General features: G+C 38.0%; 1 protein-coding gene across 4 annotated transcripts in view; it reads left to right on the top strand.

Annotated features, from left to right (window-relative positions):
* The first annotated feature begins 302 nt into the window (after positions 1-302).
* PRKD1 (protein kinase D1) overlaps positions 303-20798 on the top strand; it is a 128961-nt gene continuing 108465 nt past the window's right edge. For 2 of the 4 annotated variants that reach the window (XM_027709344.1, XM_027709354.1), the window contains exon 1: positions 1020-1185. In XM_027709344.1, the coding sequence (XP_027565145.1) occupies positions 1159-1185 (27 nt within the window). In that variant the 5' untranslated portion in view covers positions 1020-1158. Of the gene's footprint in view, positions 509-1019; positions 1186-12366; positions 12517-20798 lie in introns of those variants that run through there. The other 2 variants (XM_027709369.1, XM_027709362.1) reach the window with 2 other exon arrangements.

Below are 20798 nucleotides of genomic sequence, written 5' to 3'. Positions count from 1 at the left end.
TTCACACATCTCCAAGAAGAGATTCGAGACGAATCTTTTAGACTAAATGTGCAGTGCTGCTTGTGCAAACGGATGAGGCTTGCACTCATCCCAAGAGTTGAGAAGAGTAACTCACCCTGGTTCTGAGTGGCAGGGTGTTTCTCCTTTGCAGAGACTGTACCTGAAACTGCGAGCTGGTTTAGAGAAGAGATGGATGCGAGCTGTTCCTTGCTTCTTCCCAAAAGAAGCCTACACGGACTGGTGGAGGCGGCGGCACGATGCTGACGAGGGCAGCCGGCCGAGGCCACGCACAAGAGCCGGGGCCAGACCGGAGCTCCCGCTCTCTTGGCATTGCTTTCCGTCCTCGGGGGCAGCCGCCGCCCCCCTGCCCGGGAGAGGCCACCATGCTGCCTGCCAGCAAGGAAATCCCCGACTGTCCTCAGGCTCTGCCTCCACCTGCCTCTTGAAATGACGGGGGAAGGGGAGGCTTTCAGCACCCGCCAGCACCGCAGCCCACTGACTGGGCCAGGTAGGGAGACCAAAGACGGCTGAGTCCAAGCTCCGCCGCGGGGAACCAGCGGACCCCACGGCGCCCTCGCCTGCCGGGGCCACCCGGCGGGACGCGGCCGCCGTTTGGTGGCGGAGCGGCGCGGCGCGGCCCGGCCCAGCGGGGCGCGGGCCCGTCCCGGCGGAGGGCGCGGCCCGTCCCGCCCCCGCGCCGCGCACGGCGCCAACAGCCCGAGCGGCGGCACCATCTCGGCGGCGGCGCTGGGCCGGGCTCCCACTTTGCGTCTTTCTCACCGCCTTTTCCTGTCTGCATCCTCTCCGGTCCTCCCCCCCCACCCCCACGCCATTTTCACCCGGGAGGAGATCGACGGGACTTTCCTGAAACTTCGGGGGGGAACTCGCGTGGCGCCTCCGGGGGGGCCCACAAACTTTTCGCGGCGGCGCCCGCCTCTCCCTCTCTGTCCCTGATCCTTCGGCTGCGGCGGCTGCTCCGGCGGGAAGTTTCCGATGAGCGCCCCTCCGCTGATCCGGCCGCCCAGCCCGCTGCCGCCGCCGCCGGGGGCTGCTGCCGGCGGCGGCGTCGCCTTCCACCTCCAGATCGGGCTGAGCCGGGAGCCGGTGCTGCTGCTGCACGACTCCTCGGGGGACTTCAGCCTCGCCCACGTCCGGGAAATGGCTTGCTCCATCGTAGACCAGAAGGTAATAAGAAAGACCCCAAACGAGCCCCCTCCCGCCGCCCCCGGACGCTGCCCGCGGGCGCTCTTGGTGGCTGTGAACTTTCCTTTCCCCGTGGCTCTGCTCCGGGGATAAACGAAACCCTTTCCAACTTTCCTGCCGCCGGCCCCGCTTCCTTCAACCCGGCGCCCCGCACGTCTCTCTGCCGTCCCCCCCTTCCCTTCCCTGGGGCCCGGTGCAGAGGAGGCTCCATGCGGGATTCTCGTATGGAGCTCCATGACATGGAGCTTGACTTTTATTTTGCTGGCAGTGGATGCAATTAGCTGTGCTAACTAACAGCCGTTATTAAAAACAAACTCCGGCCGGATGTATCTGCCGCTTTTTAATGCTGCGGAAGGGGGAGTGCGGGGGGCAGAAAGCTGTCAACTGTGATGGCAGCGCGGCGCCCCGGGGCAGTTCTCGCTGTCCCGGCCTCTGCTGGGAGAGGAAAGTTTCCACTGAAAAAAAACCCAACGAACAGTAACAAGGGAAAACCAACCCCGAGAGCCCAGGATTCAAAGCGGCGCGCAGTGCTTCGCACGCCTGCCCTTGTGCTGGGCAGGCCGGCGGAGCCGCCACTTGGGGCTGGGGCCCCGCAGCGCCCCGGTCCTGCCCGGCCGCGCCGTCGGGCGCTGCGCCGGAGACGGGGGACGGCGCTGCCCTGGGGCTGGCAGGTGGCCGCGGTGCAGGGCAGGACTGAGTCAGCCGTGACTGGCGACTCCTGCGGGCGGCGATGGGTCACTGGTGCGGGGGTGGCACAGCCCGCGGGGTGGCATTCACCGCAGCCCCTCGGGAGCGGTACCGTCATCAGGCGCAGTTCACCTGCGCTCCGGTAAAACTCGCGCAACACTCTGAAATCCACCACACTTTTGCCTGAGCCTCCGCTGCCTTTGACTTTTCCGACTTCTCTGTTTTAACAATCGAATTGTATAATAAAGTTTTACTTTATACATGTTTCTTGTGTGAAAGACCCACGTAAAAGTATCATAGTGATTGGAAAGGAGAAAAAAGGCAGCTTGAATATTCGGGATGGTTATAATGGAAAAAAAATTGGCTTCCTCCTCCCCCCTTGTTTTGACTGAGGGGAAATAATTTCAGGCAGGGATTTTAGGTGTTTTTTTAACGTTGATAGTTTTACCTTACATCTCTTTGTAGATCACATCAATCTGAACTTCACTAAATTGTGGAGCTTTTTCTTTGTCGAAGAGAACTAATGAAGTGTTTCTAAAAAAGTATGAATTACACATCCTTATTTCTAAATTTTGTGTTCTTCACAGTTTAGGAAATAGTTACCTGCTTTATTAAATTAAATTCTGGAGAAAGGTGTACCCTTTTGTTTCCCATTGCCATATTTATTTTCAAACCTAGGTCAATACTTGTCACTTGCTCACATATACGCCTGAATGTGCTAGCAGTAATGGAAAGGCTAAGATTGTTGTATTCATTGTTTCTATTTTTTATGCTTGAGTAGTTTGTTAATTTCATGGCTTTACTGTAACTTGATTTTAAACTCAATTTCCTAACAATGTACCATTGTGTAAAGAAGACTAAATGCCTGTGCTCAAAGAGTCAAACTTATTTGAGTAAGTACTGGCATAAAAATTTTGAACACTAATTTGTTGCAGTTTCTTGACTACATAAAAGAAAGCATCATTTAGCTGCTTCTCTGCAGGGCACACTTGAATGAGGAACTTTCTTCTAGACACAGTTCCTCAGAGCCAAAATGTCTGCTTTCCCAAGGCTGTTGAGAAGGAATTGGCTCAAAGACAGGGAAAACTGGAAGAAAGATAGGTGTTTTTTTTTTTCTTTTTTCTTTTCTTGTCAAGTTGTGGCCTTTACCTTAAGCTTAAAGCTGCAAGTATGTCTGTATACATGATTTCACTAGCACGCGTTTGTTTCACTAAACCTGACAGGATGGTTTGCATAATCAAAGTTATTAAACATATGGGCAGAGATGTTAAAAAAAATTATGTGATATCTAGAACTGTTATGAGGTAGCTATTTGTATGTTGTAGGTTCATGATTTTGTCTTTTCTTGAAATGATTTGAAGGGTTGCTTACTCTTGATTTTATGAGAAAGATGTATTTGCAAGCAGGAAACTACACTGCAAAGTATATTTTATTGAAATCTCACACTACGTTGAAGTTTCTTAGGGTCTGTAAAGTAGTGGCCTACCAGTGAACAGTTTTCTTTCAAACTCTGGTCTGGATTGTTTCAGCAGTATATAAGGATGAGAAATTGTGATTTTGTTTTTCTCTATGGCTTTTGTCTTCGACTGCTAAAATCAACGCCGTGTCTCTGGTGTGCTGTTAAATATTTAAGCAGTTCTCTTGTACACAACTTTATTTATAGGGTTGTGCTGAATTTTCTTCAGTATCGATGTCAGATGATCTGTTTATAGACAGCCTCTTCCATGGTAGTGTAGGTATACCTGATTCGAGATAAGTATGACCCTTATTCTGCACAGGTTTATACACCTGCCTAATTTACTTCTGCTCAAAATTTACATTAAGTTGAACTAAACTTCTCAAAGTGTGAAGAGTGGAGCATGTATAGGCCTGAGTAGTATGTTAATATAGTGTGTGTGTGTGTATAGTTGTATTTATGAATGTGTGTGTGTATATGTATAAACCCACTATAATTCTATATCTTTATATATGGTGGTTTTGTATATGAATAATATATATGTGGGTTCACACATATATAAAATTCAAAGCTATGTATAATTTAGAAGTTTGTATTTCCTTATAAACATGGATTTGCATTTATTTACCCTAGAGGACTAACTTTTGCACTTCAGATGCTGTTAGGTTTTCTAATATTGGTAGAGAGTATAATTATACTGATAATCTAACGTACATGATGTGAAAAATGGAATAAGCGAAGTGTGTCTTTATTGTTCAGGAAAGGCATTCTTTCAGGAATTCTGTGCCGAGATACCTGTATAGAAACTTTTATTACGAAATCTGAAGATCAAAATGGTACCTACCAGTTTCTGGCATAAATTCAAATACATTTAAATCTGTTAAGAGCTGTTCTGAAGACAAGAAAATTTGATTCCTCTGAGTTTGTGTATTTTGTTTGTCTTGCTTAGAACCAGTGACATGAAAACCCTGAGACTTGTCAATGGGGAGGTATTTTTTCTTCAGTTGAAATGAAATTTTAACATTTAAATGATGATGTAGTTGACAATAAATGAGGATCAACTGTAAAATGTGTGCCAGTGTTTGACTTCTGGGCTGACTCCCCCACAAGAACAGTGGGAGGATATTGTAAAATACAATCTTTGTTTTTTGAAGAAGAATAGTATGAATTATTGCCCTTTTTGGGTTAGCTGCACACAATAAAACCACTTCTCCAGGGCAAAAGAATGAAAAGAGCACTTCGATTATCTGGAATTACCATATTACCAAAGACTTTTTACTAAAAAAAAAAAAGGAAGTAATCTTTATACAATTCTTTAAATACAAATTCATAGAAGTTTAATTCAAAGAGGAATGTAGTTATTATTTGTATTTTGTATTTATTGAAATTCTTTGTCATTGTTATACGTCACATATGATGTGTTGGGGTACTCTAGTGGAATTAGCAAGTTTTGAAAACTTTTGAATTTTCAAGTAAATACATAATGTAATGTTATTTGACTGGAGAATGTGAGTTTTGTAAAATAGCCCTTAGGTCAGCCATTTAGATCATATACTGGATAGACCTTCAGCACTTGAAGGCTTAGAAGGTGTGAGCAATATGAAGAACATACAAAAAATACAAGAAAATAAGTTGATCTGAAACAGAGGAAGCAAGGTTTGAACTGCATAGTCTGTGTGTGGTTCAGACTGATTTATAAAAGTAATGTTGCAGATGGTTCAGTGGTTTGGATAATTCTGAAATTTCACAGTAGGGAAAAATAATGAACATGAAGGCTGTTTTGGGAGGGGAAAGGACAAAAAGAAAAGTAATAAAAGGATGGGTCAAGTAGCATACTGCAACTGGAATACTGTACTGAGATTCATCTTAACGTAAGGTATTTGGTGTTAAATTAGAAGAATTGCTATAAATCAAATCAAGAGCCTTTTTAGAGTCTCCCTGAGAATTGAACCAAACACACTCAGGAAAAGGTATGCATCCACTTGCGCTTCTGGTTGTCGTTATAAGGAAAATCTAACTTACTCTTTAAAAAAAAATAGGAAAACAAAAATGAGCTCAGTTTTGTTTTCTCGGGCTGCAACCTCTAAACTTGGGGTCTGAGCAAAGAAGAAGAAGACCTTTTCTAAAGGTTGACTTGAAATTATGCTTATTCTTTTATGCAAGGGTTTCAGGCAGCCATGGAAAACATGGAGTTTGTTTGAAGAAATGATTTTTTGTTTGTTTGTGGGTGCTTTTTGTTTATTTGGGTCTTTTTTTGTTTTTTTCCTCCAAATCTACAAATTCTCCTAAAATAAATAAGAGCCTGGTGATAATGAAATTAATTCCTTTAGAGTGGGATATGGACTGAGGGTAAATAATATACTAGGAAGATTTTTAGCCTCAGGATAAACAGAAAAACTGTGTCAGGTTTTTATCATGCTGACCAAAAGTCATATACCTTCATTCAGAAATATGTAGACATTTCATGTATTCACAACATTGTTGACTGTCTTTTACTGGTGTACACTGGTAACAAAATGTTAATTTTTTCCCCCTGAAGTGAGCCTTTCTCAGCACTGAATGCTTTCCTCTGCCTGTGTTGTAAAAGCACCAAGTTGTTAAATTTAATTTGAGGAATGCAAGGGGCCTTATCATTACGCATATAAACATTTTCCAAAGTGAAAGTACTTTCATAGTAGTCTCTCCCTTACAATCTCAAGGGAGACTTTTGATGTTTACAGTTTAATCTTTTATTGACTTTACATTTATTGTTCTCCACCCTGGAAACTGTAAGTCAGTGTATGTCACATCAGTTTGTAGCTTAGTTAAAATTACTTTTGGAGCCTATGTGAGAAGACTCTAGAAAAAACGTAACTTCAATGAAAGGGAGTCAGTCAGAATTTGATTTTAAAAAATGTGTTTTTTTAAAGAAATGTTAACATTGTTATATAACCTGTCAGGCATCCAGATGAGGAAGATGGGACTAGTGCCTCAAACGTATGTAGAGCATTTGAGAAATTCCTAACCAAAGATTAAAGGCTATTGAATGAATTATCATGAGTAAGAAATAAGTTAGAGCTCTAGATGAAGGACAGGCTTGGAACCAGTTCATATCTCAATTTTTAAAGGAATTAGAGAAGAATTGTGTTGATCTTGTGTTACTTCTACTGATTGTTCCCCCAGGAAATACATAATTTCCATAATGATTTTAAGAAAGCAGAAAATGAATAAGCATATGAGATGCTTCTCTCACTGCTGATGAGATTCAGCTCTATTGCCAGAGAAAGAATGGAATTTATTAATGAAGTTGCAACATTTCCCAGACAGAGGTGCCTATGTGGTTGTAATATGGCATGTGCTTGGTGAATTTGAAATACACAAGGTCTGACTGTGTCCCATAGAAGACTTACTGGGTGTAAACGACACAATTGTCTGAGAATGCATAGAAAACCAGTGCATCCTGAAAGGGTGGTGAGTTTATTCTTGTATGTAGGTGATCTGTGCTATGGATTATGTGTAAAATACCCTGCTATGTGTCAAATCCCTGTATGGATTTGTGCAGACTTTGTCCATAGGTGTTTTCCCATGATTTCTGGAAATCCCTCACAAACATCTGAAGCTATTTGTTCTTCTTATCTAGATTTTTTTTCCCCCTGTGTTTGGAGAAATCTGTCTGTATGGTTACCATGTGTTTTAAACTGTGGTTGCTTGTAAATAAGCAAACACACTTATTGAAGTCTGGATATTGTTACTTCTGGTTTCTTACTTTTACTGTGTTTTGTCTATGAAACTATTTCAGTTAAAAACTTTTGCCATATGTCTGTTTGCCTGGTTTTTTTGTTTGTTTTTTTTTTAGTGACTATGCTAGCAATTATTTTAAGGACATCTGTGTAATTTTTAAGACAGGACTATGTAGAATTAAGAATTACACCTGTGACATTGAGGACATTGAGGCTGAGAGTTGTCTGTCTCAAGCAACCTGTAATAAGCACATGCATTGTTTGTAGATTTTTAAAAATTACTTCTGTGCGATGCTACAGGCCATCACTGGCTTCTTGACTTTGTCCTCTGGTTGACATCAGACAGGTTTGTATTGACATTATGTAATATGGTTGCAGTTACATAGTTGCAATCAAGTATATAATTAAAATTTTTTTTCAAGTGTTTGTCCAGAGTGTAGGTGAACTACTCTCTAATATACTTGATTAATCTTCCCATTAGAACAGTGTGGCTGTATATGTGCCTTTAGTCAGTGTTAGCAATTGACTAATATTTGGCTCATGCTCCTTGAATGAGGACTTCCCTTTCTTCTGGAGGTACTACATGCTTTTTGCATAATATCAAATTGTCAGAAGTCTATTTAGGGTGTTTTCTAGTAAAATCATAGAATGGTTAGGGTTGGAAGGGACCTTAAAGGTCACAGAATCACAGAATTGGTCAGGGTAGAAGGGACCACACTGAGTCGTCTGTTCCAACCTCCCTGCTCAAGGAGGGTCATCCTAGAGCATGTGGCACAGGATTGCAACCAGGTTGTTATTGAATATCTCCAGGGAGGAAGACTTTACAACCTCTCTGGTCAACCTGTTCCAGTGCTCAGTCACCCGGACAGTAAAGAAGTTCTTCCTCATATTCAGGTGGAATTTCCTGTGCCTCCGTTTCTGCCTGTTGCCTCTTGTCCTGTTGGTTGGCACCACCGAGAAGAGCTTGGCTCCAACCAGGCTGATGTGCCAACAGGTATCTCCCCTTCAGATACTTATATATATTGATGAGGTCCCCTCTCAGTCTTCTCTTCTTGAGGCTGAACAGGCCCAGTGGATAATCTAGTTCCAACCCTCCTTGCCATGGGCAGGGAACCTTCCACTAGACCAGATTGTTCAGAGCCCCATCCAACCTGACCTTGAACACTTTCAGGGATGGGGAGTTCACAGCCTCTCTGGGCAAGCAGTGGCAGTGCTTCACTACCCTAATAGTAAAGAATTTCTTGCTAATACCTAATCTAAACCTACCCTCTTTCAGCTTAAGGCCATTTGCCCTTGTCCTGACGCTACTGCCCATAGTGACTGCGTGACTACTACTACATGAGTTTGTGAAAATTCCCTCTGCAGCCTTCTTGTAGCCCGCTTTAAGTACTGGGAGGCTGCTATATAAGGTCTCCCAGCAGCCTTCCCTTCTTCAGGCTGAACAACTCCAGCTCTCTCAGCCTGTCTTCACAGGAGAGGTGATCAGCTGTGATCAACTTAGTGACTCTTCTCTGGACTCATTCTGAAAGTACTCCAGGTGGACCCTTACTAGAGCTGAGCAAAGAGGGAGAATCACATCCCTCAACATCCTGGCCATATTCTTGTGGCTAGCGGTGTCCCTGTGAATGTGCAGGATTTTGCAGACTAAACCAGATTTCTTTCACAGGCTTTCAACTTTTTTCTTCCTCATACAAGACTTTTAGTACTGCTAAATGAGCTCTTGCTTTTTGAAACTTTTTTTCCTTTTAAATGTTTCTATCCATGAAACAGTCTAAGATGATGACAGACCTGATGTCACTCAAAAACCATGTGTAAGATTAGAATAACTTGTACATACCACTCTTTGAAGTTTTAAAGTATAAACTGTTAAGTATGCACTTCAAGTCACCTATTTCGTGAAACATATTTTTGCCTTCTAAATGTTCTTCTAGCTTTATCTGGTGAAACAACATGTAAGGTTGGAAAGGTAGTATAGTGTATCAGACTATAATGTAGAGAGAATGGCGTGGATATATTGTAGTGATATATGCATAGACATAAAGTTAGACATAAAATTTCAGTCTATACCACTGTTGTCTACTTTTTCTTCCTCCATGTATTTGTAACTTCCTTTTGCTTCTTCCTCGTATTTCTGTTTTCTTCTTCAGCTGAGAAAACTTTGGTCAAGAGGTAAGCTTTCACTTTTCCAGCCATGCAATGTATTTATGTAGTGGTTGTCTCTCTTACATAGCCTGTTATGCGTGCCTCTCCTGCAGTCAGAAGCAGCTCAGAAACAGTATTATGACATTAAAGCTAGAACATAGCTAATTATTTTGAGAAAAATTTGTCAAATTTTATTATTTAAAAAACCAAGAAACATGAACATATGTAATCTAATCTGGATCTTGGCTATTTCCTAAGTGAAGAAAAGAGTAATTTAGAGACTTAATACTAGTGGGCATAAAAAGACCTTCCCAGTGTAATTTTAAGCACAATGTGTGTACAAAGGTATATGAGGAGAAGCTGCAAACCGTGACCATAGTTGCAGGCTGTAAACTTTTATCTTTGTACATTTTAAAAGAGCTGTATCTGAACACATCCTGTGCAGCCTGAAAGCATGCTCTATTTCTTCTTTCTTCAAGTTACAAAAAAAAAGGCAACCTTGAGAAATAATTTTTTTCCCAATTGTTAGAAATAGATGCAAAAATGCAGACAAGACACAGCTGGGACTGGGAGCAACATTCTGGCTATGAGGTAACTTGCCTGAAAGATGCAACTTGAAAACAGCAACTTTCATATTGCCTGATCTTCTCTTTTACAACCTGAGAAATCCTTCTACCTGAAAACAGAAATTACTAATGTATGTGGGCCATAATGTTCAAGTATACCATGGTCTCCCTCTTTGCAGCACTGAATATCCTTCCATAGTTTATGGGTGCTAGGCTAGGATCGATATTCAGGCTGAAACATTTCCGAAAGCACCATAGATCCTTGGGGCCACAAAGGATTGTTTATGTGGTTTACACTTCTTAAATTGTGGTACTGATCCATGGGATGAGGGTCTGTGGGGTGAATGAAAATTCACTGATAAGGAGGACAGTGTGAGTTATTGATGAGGTTTTCAGTTTAGCTTTAATAAAAGCAAAAGCTTTCACATTTTGCTCTGAAGTTCACCCCCCTCTGCATCAGCTTTAAAGGGCTGCATTACAAGTTTGCTCTCTGTTTACATGGTGTGACTCTAATTGTGCTGACCATGCTGTCTAATGTTGCCAGTGCTGATCTTACCTGCCTGAGGATTTCATATTGCCACCAAAAGTCAACTACATCTAGGAAAATGTGAAAACTATACACCAGAGTAATAGAAAGAAACCTTTTAGATATTTACAATGTGTGTGAACTTATGCATTTGCATTTGTTCTGTTACGTTTATTATGCCTACCTTTAAAAAGAAAGAATGCAGCAAAATATTTAGAATATGGGTAGGAGTCTGTCCAATTCCAAACCCACACAGTTTTCACTGCATTTTCTCCTGAAAAGTTGGCTGTCCTACACATATACCAAAAAAAAAAAAAAGGAAGTAAAAAACTTGAATGAAAATTGAAACAATCTGGTCAGAGTCTGCGTGTGTGCTTGTGTGAGGGTGAAGAGATTAGGTTAGGGAAGAAGATCTCTTGATTTTATACTATGTGTTTTTATCCTGGTTTCTGGAGGGAAATTAACCATTGCTGTCTCTGTTATCCTCATGTAACAGTATGTCCACTGGCCACTTGGTCCCAAGAAGCTTGGTAAGTCATTGTAGCAGCAAGAGTTCAGGTAACCATAACGTTGTTAGGCAGAAAGTAATAGTAAAATCAAACAGTTTGTAAAATAAATGCTTGTGCTCTACATCTAGAAATGTATCTCTAGTGTATCTTTAATCTGTGTTTATGATCATGTATTTTGTTTTCATACCATGTGAACTTGATCAAGGGAATGACACATTTTTCAAATCTACAAGGAAATGGGAGTGTCCTGACTTTCAGTTCTTAATCTAGGTTAAATGATTATACAATATAAACCTCCTCTTTCTTCCTTTTATTTGACTACTTTTATTTGGCAACTCCCACAAAAATGGGGAAGTTCTGAGCTGTATTCTGGTGCTGAATTGGTTCTCAATGTGAACTAAGTACTTACGAGGAGTTACAAAAATGATAGAGCTAAACTCTTCTAGCTAGTGACAGAGGCTGAAACCAGGAACAATGACTGCAAGTTACAGTTGGAAAGAGATTCAGATTGGACATCAGGAAAAAAACTTCTTCGGTAGGACTGTAGTGCAGTGTTGGGACAGGTACCTGGAGAGGTGGTGGAAACTTCATCCTTCATTTTTGGAGTTGGCTAAACAAAACCTTATGTTGGTGATAGTCTTGCTGTAAGTGAGAAGTCAGACTAGATAACTTCCAGAGGTTCTGGTGTTTCTGTGATTCCCAGAGTATGCAGTGCTTCATGGTTAATAATTAAACTAATATTTAAGCTAAAGTATTGGCATTTCCCTATTAGACCCAGCTAAGAGTCATTCAGCAGTTGACACAACCTGTATATAGCTTTAATCAATCTGTGCTTTTTTTACTCATTCGTCGGGTTTTATCTGTCGTCTGGTTTGCCTCTGATTTAAATATTTAAAAATTAAAAGTTATATCTGATAAAAAATCAAAAGTTACTGCTAGTAGTTAAATATGCCTATCAAAGAGGAGGTAGAAAACAGCTGGAAAACACTACTTCCAACTTCAAACGGTGCTTTTGAATCATTGTTTACATCTTTACATATGTTACATTAATGCCTAATAGATATTAAGCAGCCTGTAATATGATAGAGCCTTATTATATGCTATAGTGCATACAGGGAAGAAGTCTTTCCCTTCGTGTTTTGCAATCAAGGTGTACTGGACATCTCATTATTACAGCACATCTTAAACCCCATGGAATGATACCTCAGCATTTAAACCCAGCAGTTTATTAGCAGTATCTTTGAAAAAAAACCCTATGAGAAATCCGTCTCAGGTTATGGGCAAAAGCACAGTAGTTCCTCAGGGAAACCTGTGGTTAGCAAAAATGGTTAATAAAAACCACCAGCCCCTTCAATATGAAATAAAGACCTCAAATTTTATGGATTAGAAATAAAAAATAGTTAGATAGGGGAGTGCCCTGCTGAGTTATCTATCCTTGTGGAATGGTGAAGGTTGGTCTGTGCAGGAATGAAAGGAAGAATTGATAAACTGAAGTAGTCTATCTACTGTAAAGTTTGTTTCAAATGGAACAATGTGTAACTTTTCAAGGAAGGAAGATGATACAGTGCTTGAGAAGTGAACTGATGAGGACATATTTGATTTATCTGTCTTCGCAGGGAGGACATGTGCATGTTAGAGATGATCTGCAGGACAAAAGATGCATTGTTTAGACTCCACCTTGCTGTTAGGGCTTAGAGGGAAGACCAAGGTAACAGCAAAGCTAAAGTTGGTGTTTGTTCTATTGCTTATTGTTTTAACTCCTTTTCCACCTGTGCTCATTTTTCCTGTGCTTCTTAACAGGCTGTTAGTGAATGGTTACGCTGTGTAATTTAGGCATCTTAATGTCCTGGAATGATGGACAGCCATTGATTAAACTAGTGGCATGCAGTTCAAGCTAAAATTTGGCTTCTGATTTTTCAACATATCTTAAGTGCTGTGCATTCACACATAGCACATAGTTGTATGTGCAATTGTATGTTTAAATTGAAGAACGTTAACAGCATTTTTGTAACGTTCAGAGTACCGTTTCATACTGCGATCACATAATTTTGTTAAATACCTTGTTTTACCAAGAAGTAAGTGCTTTGTGTTGTTAAAAAAGGAAAAACAAATTTGTGGCGCTTTTACTGACAGTTTGACAAGTTTCATGTTTTTGGGTATTACATAGCTAAGAGAATAAGGATGAAAATTCTTTTGAAGACTGAAGCATGAAACAAGAATTTCTAAATTTCTAAAGCTACTGAAAATCAGACCTGTTTGTTCAAAGATGGCCTAAGAACAAAAAACTTCATCTCGTCAATTTAAATGGTCAGTAAGCATCTGCTTCCTTATTCAAGAGGTAAATAATCAGTATGTTAAAACTGGGTAGAATATATTTGGAGATGCCTCAGGAAAGGATCTGAAGGAAAAAAAAGAAAACCCTTTGTTGGTCTCACTGAAATATGGAGTATATCTCATCCGTTGCTGGTGAGTGAAGATACATTTAAGCATTTTTTTTTCTGTTAAATGAATTTTTTAGTAATAATGTCAAGGTTTCCCCTCTCTATTTAACAGTATAAAAGGGAGGTTCTGAAAACAACACAAAATGTTATATAACAAGGGAGAGACTTCCTAAAGAGCAAGTCAAAGCCTAATTTCCATCTTTTGAATAGGAATGTGTAAAAATATTTTACTAGTGTGGCTTGATTCAAAAATGAATGTCACTTGCCATGTTGAGAGCTTGCTTGTATGAGTACAGATCAACAATAGGACAAGAGTTAAAAAAAATACTGAAATTGAAGCTCACAATAACTAAATTTATAAATATTAATAACTATTTTCTTTTAATCCAGGAAAGATGCTATTATTTGACTCCAGAGTTTGCATACAGATTCTCATGAATTAGACTATCAACCAGCTCTGTGACAGTTTGAAAATACACGAAGCTTTAAATTAGAATAATCTGTATTTTTGTTCTTTCTCTGGACGTATAAAGAATTTCATATGTATATGAATGTAACATTGGGAGAGAACTTCTGCTTTGTCTACACACACATTAATTTGACTAAATTGAGGAATTAATGTGTTGTATTAGAATTATAAAAATAAGCACACTGATGACTTTACAAACTTTGGTATTAAGGGATACAGAAAATATTGAATTTGGGAAAAATGTAGCTGATCATTTCTGTGACTCCTGCTGGCCATGGATGCCACTGAAAAAGTCACTTTCTTCCCTAACATAGTAGTTTCTCTTTCTGAACAGCATATTGATATTGAAGGGGATGAAATATGAATAAGCAGGGTTTTGACTGAATAATCCTAAAAGAATTATTTAGTCAGTGTAAAATATTTAAGAATTTAATATGTGCAAGTTTGTAAAAAAACGATTTTAGATGGATCTTAGAATTTACAGTACAAAGATGTATGTATGCAACCAGAAATATTGATGAATATTTATGTAGTATATCCTTAGAATGTACCTAAAATATTAAGATATGATAACTGTTAGTATATTGCTTGATAGTTACAAATAGCAATTAAAAAGGATTACAATGAATTATAGTAGTGTTAACTGTAATGTATATTGAGGATTAGTTTTAAATTACATGAGAAATTTGTATGGAATGTAAAATATGCTTTTAGGTAACTTTCTGACCATAAGAGTCTTGGTAGAATTCTCTGAAGTAGTTCTTGGGTCAAATATTCATATTTTGTTTGCAAATTATGGAATTGGAGATGCATTTGTTATAGTTTCTTCTGGTAAAAAGAAGTTGTCCTTCATTCCAGTATATTGTTAAATTTTTCTGATTTATAATTTCTTAGCGTTCTTCAATAATTTCCACAAACAGAAATGTACTGTGGAAGGGACTGGTTTTTTTAAATGCATTTTTTTTGTAAGATAGAAAACTGTAACTAAAATCTCAATGGAAAGCAAGTGTCAGCAAAAGATATATTACCTCTTTCAAGAAAATAAATAATTCATAATTTCTGATATTGGTAGCATTTTTTATGTATAGAGACTTTGAAATGACAGTATCACTTGAGATTTTTGAAGCTTTTTTTCTTGTGGTTATATCAGAGTATGGGTATAAAAAATTGTGTTTCAGATGTTTCTCATCAGGAAAATAATGTTAGTTTGCAGGAAAAATCAAGGTGCTTTCCCATAACTTTTAAATTTTTTTAGAACACATTTTAACACACAAAATTTTACTTTTTATGTTTATATAGAAAAATAAGATTTTTTCCCCCCTTTATTATTTTTCTTTGTTTTTAAAAACAATTCCTTTGAATTCATTCCTAATTATAAGGAGAGGTGGGGTCTTTCCAGTGCCAAGTAAAGGGAGAGAATCACCTCCCTTGACCTGCTGGCCACCCTTCTTTTGATGCAGCCTGGATATGGTTGGCTTTCTAGGCAGCAAGTGCACCTTGCCAGGTCACACTGAGCTTCTTTTCAATGAAGGGGGTGCTGTAAACTCTTAATGTTGCAGTCGACTTTGCTTTTTTGACCCATACACCTATCATTTTCTAATTTAGATCTTTCTAATTCATCTGAATTCAGCGTTGATTCTACTTCAAGCAGCAGATTGGACTAGATGACTTCCCATGGTCCCTGCAGCTACAAAGGACAACATTTGGAAAAGAAAAAAGGTCTTTCCATTATTATGTAAAATTTACATTTTCTGCTTAGCAGTCTGTAGTTTTGTGCAATAAAATAATCTCAAGTTACTCCTTCATAGTTTCTTAGGTGGCAGTATTGGAGAGCACATCTTGCAGATTTATCTGTTTTATAAATTTTACATTGAATTTTCCGTCAAGTTCCAAATAGTTGCAGTTTCCCATGTGTCCTTTCTTGTGCCATTTAATCTTTCTTTTTCTTTTGGAATTAAAATTATATTTTTCAGTAGTGTTTTATGGATTTTATATTTTTTAAAAATGTATGGATTTAAAAAAAAAATTATCTTTTAAACATCCAGAGAAAGTCTAGAAATAAAATTGTTGTTAAGTAAGTTATCTATGTTTTCATGCTTGGGTTTCCTAAAAAGATAGATAAGGAGGAAATGTTAAAAAAATAAATGATAATTTTCTGTTATTTGTAAAGATAATTCCATTCCCTGAGGTAATTAAGTGTTCTGTATTGCTTACAATTTTTCTTGCTATTAAAAATTTGACAGCAAAGGCTTTTCAGTTTTGTAAGTCTCAGCTTCTGTTTATGTACCCTATATATGGAGATACTTCATCTCTACAGTCTTTTTCATCCAATTCAAACATAGATCGGTTTCCCTTTATTTCGTGTAATAGGGATTAGAGTAATTGCTCAGTATATAAATGTTTGGATTTTGAGAACACTTAGTTTTTCTTTTTAACTGAATATTATGTATGTTGCACTTAAGCAGCTTTTCTCTATCAGTTAGTTACCTGATCCAGGGTATTGCACAGCTGCTCTGAAAAGTTGGCACGGGAATGAGAACAAATGACGGATGAACAGAGGGGACACTAATGAAATAAACTAGATCTTTCTAAGTCTAAGACTTAAGATGTTTTTTGTTCTTTCATCTTTGCCTTCCCACCCCCAGGTCTTTTTTTCATGTTGGTCAGGTTCAGTTACATTTGATCGAAGACTAGAAATATCAAAGAGAATTTAGTTCTGTTTTTTCAAAGAGACAAACATCTGGGTAGAACAAGGAGCCCATTAACCTTACTGAAGGTAAGTGAAGGTTGTAGGCTGCCTTGGACCTCAGGTTTATTAGTTTGAAGAGTATTCAGATGGGAGACAAACATTTCAACTGGCTTAAGCATAGAAAATTTTGCATCAGAATTTACAAACCATCATGAGACTAATACATTGGAAATCAAGCTTTAAGATTAAATGGATGCAGATCATTGTGCATCCTTAGATTCTCTTTTGCCTTCTAATTTGCCTCAGCAGACAACACTGTAGAAACTGAGTTCTCTAGTCATATGTAAATTCTTAAATATCGATAGGCTACGAATGTGCTTTTCTAAGTCAGTTATTTATTCTAAATGTCTTTCATCACACTATCTGTTCCACCTTCTTGGGATCTGGGCTATGACTTTTAAGGGGGGAGCACTAATATGCACTTTTAGACATAACATAATTTGTGGGCTATTTTTCCTTTTTTTTTTTTTTTATTTTAAAAGAGAAGCAGCCTCCTCCTAACCAAAAGGAAACCTCAAAAGCCCAGACCCCTTTAAAACTTTTCTACAAAGTATTGTTGCCATTGAGATTACCTAAGGGCAAATTTGAATGAAGATATTGCATAAAGGATAGATGTGCATCTAAACAAGAGTTTTCAGAAAATAAAAACATCTATGCTACTTTAAAGATGCTTTATAATAATTCTTTCTTCCTACATGTATGTATACACCTGCTCCAGAAAACCATGTTTAGATTGGTTTACAAATCACTTTACAGTATGTCTTTAGACTTTTCTAATAGGAGTTTTTATTATTATTATTTTGGTAAAGTATGATAATAGTAATTAAAACTTTGCTAATTTTAAAATATATTATGTGTGTAGCTTAGTTACACAAGACTAGAGTCATCCGACTTCTCATTTTTAGTTGTCTTATTTTGTTTAGTGAAGTGATAGGCTTTTATTCTGTGCAGTGTTATATATATATATAAGGACAACTTTACAAATATTTATGTGGTTGAATTATACATTTGTAGTACTATGCATATAGTGTAGAATAAAACCCCAAGCATACTGAAATTCAGAGGACAACTGTCAGATTTGTAAACATTAACTAGGTGGATTCTTATATTTTTGCCAAGAAATTAATGTAGTTAATTAATTTTAAAATTAAATTTTTTAAACTAGTTTTTTTATTTTTGCTAAGTTCCATTGTGGAAATAATTTTCTCTTATTGCTTGGAAAATGGGAGTTTTGGTAATGGGATTGTAGGCAGATACGGGGCTGTTGTACAGGAAATGGAACCAAACAATATTTTACAGAACACTACAGGCAAAAGAGGATTCATAATGAAAAGTCCGGTTTCTATTCTTGCAGTTTTATGTCAAGACACGGTGACAATTTGTGTGTTTTAAAAATCACACAACAAAGAATAGGTGAAGGAAAATTCTGCAAATAAATGTTCCCCTAGAAAAGAAGTACTGAAGGCTGTCATGCAGTGACTTAGCTTGGGAAAGCTGGACAAAAAAAAAAAATAATTAAGTGCACCTAGTGAAAAACACCTATCAAAGTTATCTGTGTACATATTTTTTTCTTTGGAATCCATGTAATAACAAAAAAAGTGACCTGAAACATATGCTGGACATATTCTTGAATGGTCACTAATATAAAATAATAAAACCCACTTATATTGCTAATGAAACATGAAAATTTGGGTTCTCAAAGATGACGTATACTTTTTTTTTAAATTTAATGTGACTTTTCAGAGAAATCAACCAAAATGACTAATGAAAATAACCTCAAAACATCTTGGATGAGGTAAAAAAAATACTGCATAAATAGAGATCAGCAAATATATTAAATATATTACTCAAAAACCATCTGGATATGGTCCTGTGCAGCTGGCTACAGGTGGCCTTGCTTGAACAGGGAAGTTAGATTAGAGTGCTTCTGGAAGTCTCTTTCAACCTCAGCTCTTCCATGATTTTGTGAAATAAGGTAAAAAATATGGATAGAAAAATTCTACCATTCTAATGTGGAATGTGTCAACTACTGAAGTACAGAACAACTCCTGGAAATGTAACCATTTTGCCTGGACTCCTTTGCTGGCAATTTTTTGAGTGTTTCTGCGTGTCCACAAATATGATAAACTCATTTTATTTATTGTTATGGGTTCAAATATGTTTGGACCAGCACTTGTTGTCTGCATGTACTGTGATTTATGCAAAGCTTACAACTTTTTTCTAAATCTTGTTAAAGAGAATTGTCCAGGGAAAGAATTCTAAGCTATGCTACTGAGGGACCATGCTGCTGTTGTACCAACACTGCATATTTGCTCAGCTTGCAGGGCTGGCTCTATGAACAGTACATTGATGCAAAGATGAAAAATAACTTCTTGTAGGTTTTAATAGAGCTTTTGAGCTTTCCTGTGATAACTGCAGCGTTTGGAAGTCTAAATCTGAAATCAGCTTAGATGAGTTGGAGGCATAGAAAGAGTAGTCTTTTAAGTTAGTAAACCATCCAGAAGTTTTACCAAAGACCTAATTTAGTGATTTGTTCTAGGCAGTGTTCTGAGTTGTTGCTGTCTTACTTTTAGACTTCCCCCCTTTCCCCCTCCTTCCCATTAGTATATTTGGTATCTATAGTCTGATGTTCTTAAAGTTTTGACTACTTGGGTTATGTATGATGTCAAGGATTTCTGAATGGTGTTTAAGCCAGGTCCAGGGCTTCCAAGTGCAAGTGAGGTCTGGCGCACTCAGCCCAAGAAGGCTCTGGGTAGCAATTGCATGGAGAAAGATAAGTGGCCATTGGAGATCTCCCTGATGAGCTGTGTCACTGTAAGTGAACAGCATATTGTCCATGCTTTTAGGTAATGATCAACTGATAGTGTTGGTTAAATGCAAAAACCAAAAAGCATTGAATACATATATGGAAGTAAACCTTCAGAGGGAGGAAAAGGGTTTTTGATCTCTTGGTTGAATTTTTGTTTAAAAAAAAAAAAGTGTAGCACACTTGTTCTTCTGGTCTTTGTGGAATATATATATTTGCTCTATGTCTTCAACTATGTGCTAGTTTGTAGTACAGCCAGATAAGCGAGCCACTATTGCTACAAAGACAAATTTCAACTAGCAGCTGTAGAAACAAGAACATGATTTTGAAGTAGTTATTTGTCTTAGTAGATACGTGTTCTCTTCTGACAGGGGAAAAAAATTGAATACCTTTCCACCACTATACCTGTATTTATTTTCACATTTCTGTTTCCTTGTGTGCAGACTCGCTTGTGTCCCACAGTTTCAGACACTGTTTACTTTCCACCCACTGCTTTCTAAAACTACATCAATGTATCTCAGCTGTCGTCTTCTGTCAAATCCATAACTAATGACAAAGTGGTGCTTTAAAAATTAAATCAGACTGTTTCTGAGGAAATGAAAGAGTGATCTGCATGTAACCACTTTATCAAAAGAGAAGAAAAATAGTCAAACATATAAATTAATAGTATGTATAAAAGCTTAAGACTTAGAAATGTGTACATGGCTGTATTTTGTTAAAAGTTCCTACAGCTCCTCAATTTATTTTTCAACCCATTTTTAAAACTTACTGCTACAAGTGAATCAAATATGACTCATAAATCTGGAGTTATCTTGGATGTAGCGGTATTAGAGTGTTCAAAAATGTCTTCAAATTCAAATATTGAATTTCTAATTGTTTATAAAGCTGTGTAGCACCATGACTTTCCAAGCAAAATTTTCTCATTTTCTACTTTTCTTGTTCCTCCTTCAAGATTTGAAAATTATATGTATATTTTCCTTTCTTACCAGAAGCACCAGCTTCCTACAGGTAGGAAATAAATGAGTAGTTTTTCTTGCATTATTTTACCTTCTTAATATATGTTACAATTTTTTAAAGTGTCAAGATGGCCATGCTGACCCCCCTTTTTAAGAAAAATAAAAAATCTCTATTTTGACTGTAGCTGACCAAGAAAAGCGCCTGAAGGATTTAAGAGAAGAAAATGAATTTTATGTTTATCCACATGAGTTTCCATTACTTGGTTTTGTGTTACAGATTTGAATGAAGTTACGGATCATCTGAAACAGTAGATTGTCTTATATTTTCCCTGAAGAATGCCTATACCTTATACAGTTTTTTCACTAAGTTCTGGCATATTAATGAAATGTGAAAATATGCTATATTTGCATACTTTTTCGATGATACTTTGTGCAAACTCTTTAGAGGTCTTTTTAAAATAAACTGAATGTAATTGGGATTTATCAACAGAAATCCATACATATATATGATAATTAAAAGGTGATCCTTCCTCCACAAAATCAAAAAAATGAAAATCAATTTTATGAAC

Source organism: Neopelma chrysocephalum, unplaced genomic scaffold, assembly GCF_003984885.1.
Source record: "Neopelma chrysocephalum unplaced genomic scaffold, ASM398488v2 Primary Assembly neopelma1_24, whole genome shotgun sequence".
Lineage (NCBI taxonomy): Eukaryota > Metazoa > Chordata > Aves > Passeriformes > Pipridae > Neopelma > Neopelma chrysocephalum.
The sequence above is the reverse complement of the archived record's forward strand: the minus strand, read 5'-3'. Positions and strand labels throughout refer to the sequence as shown.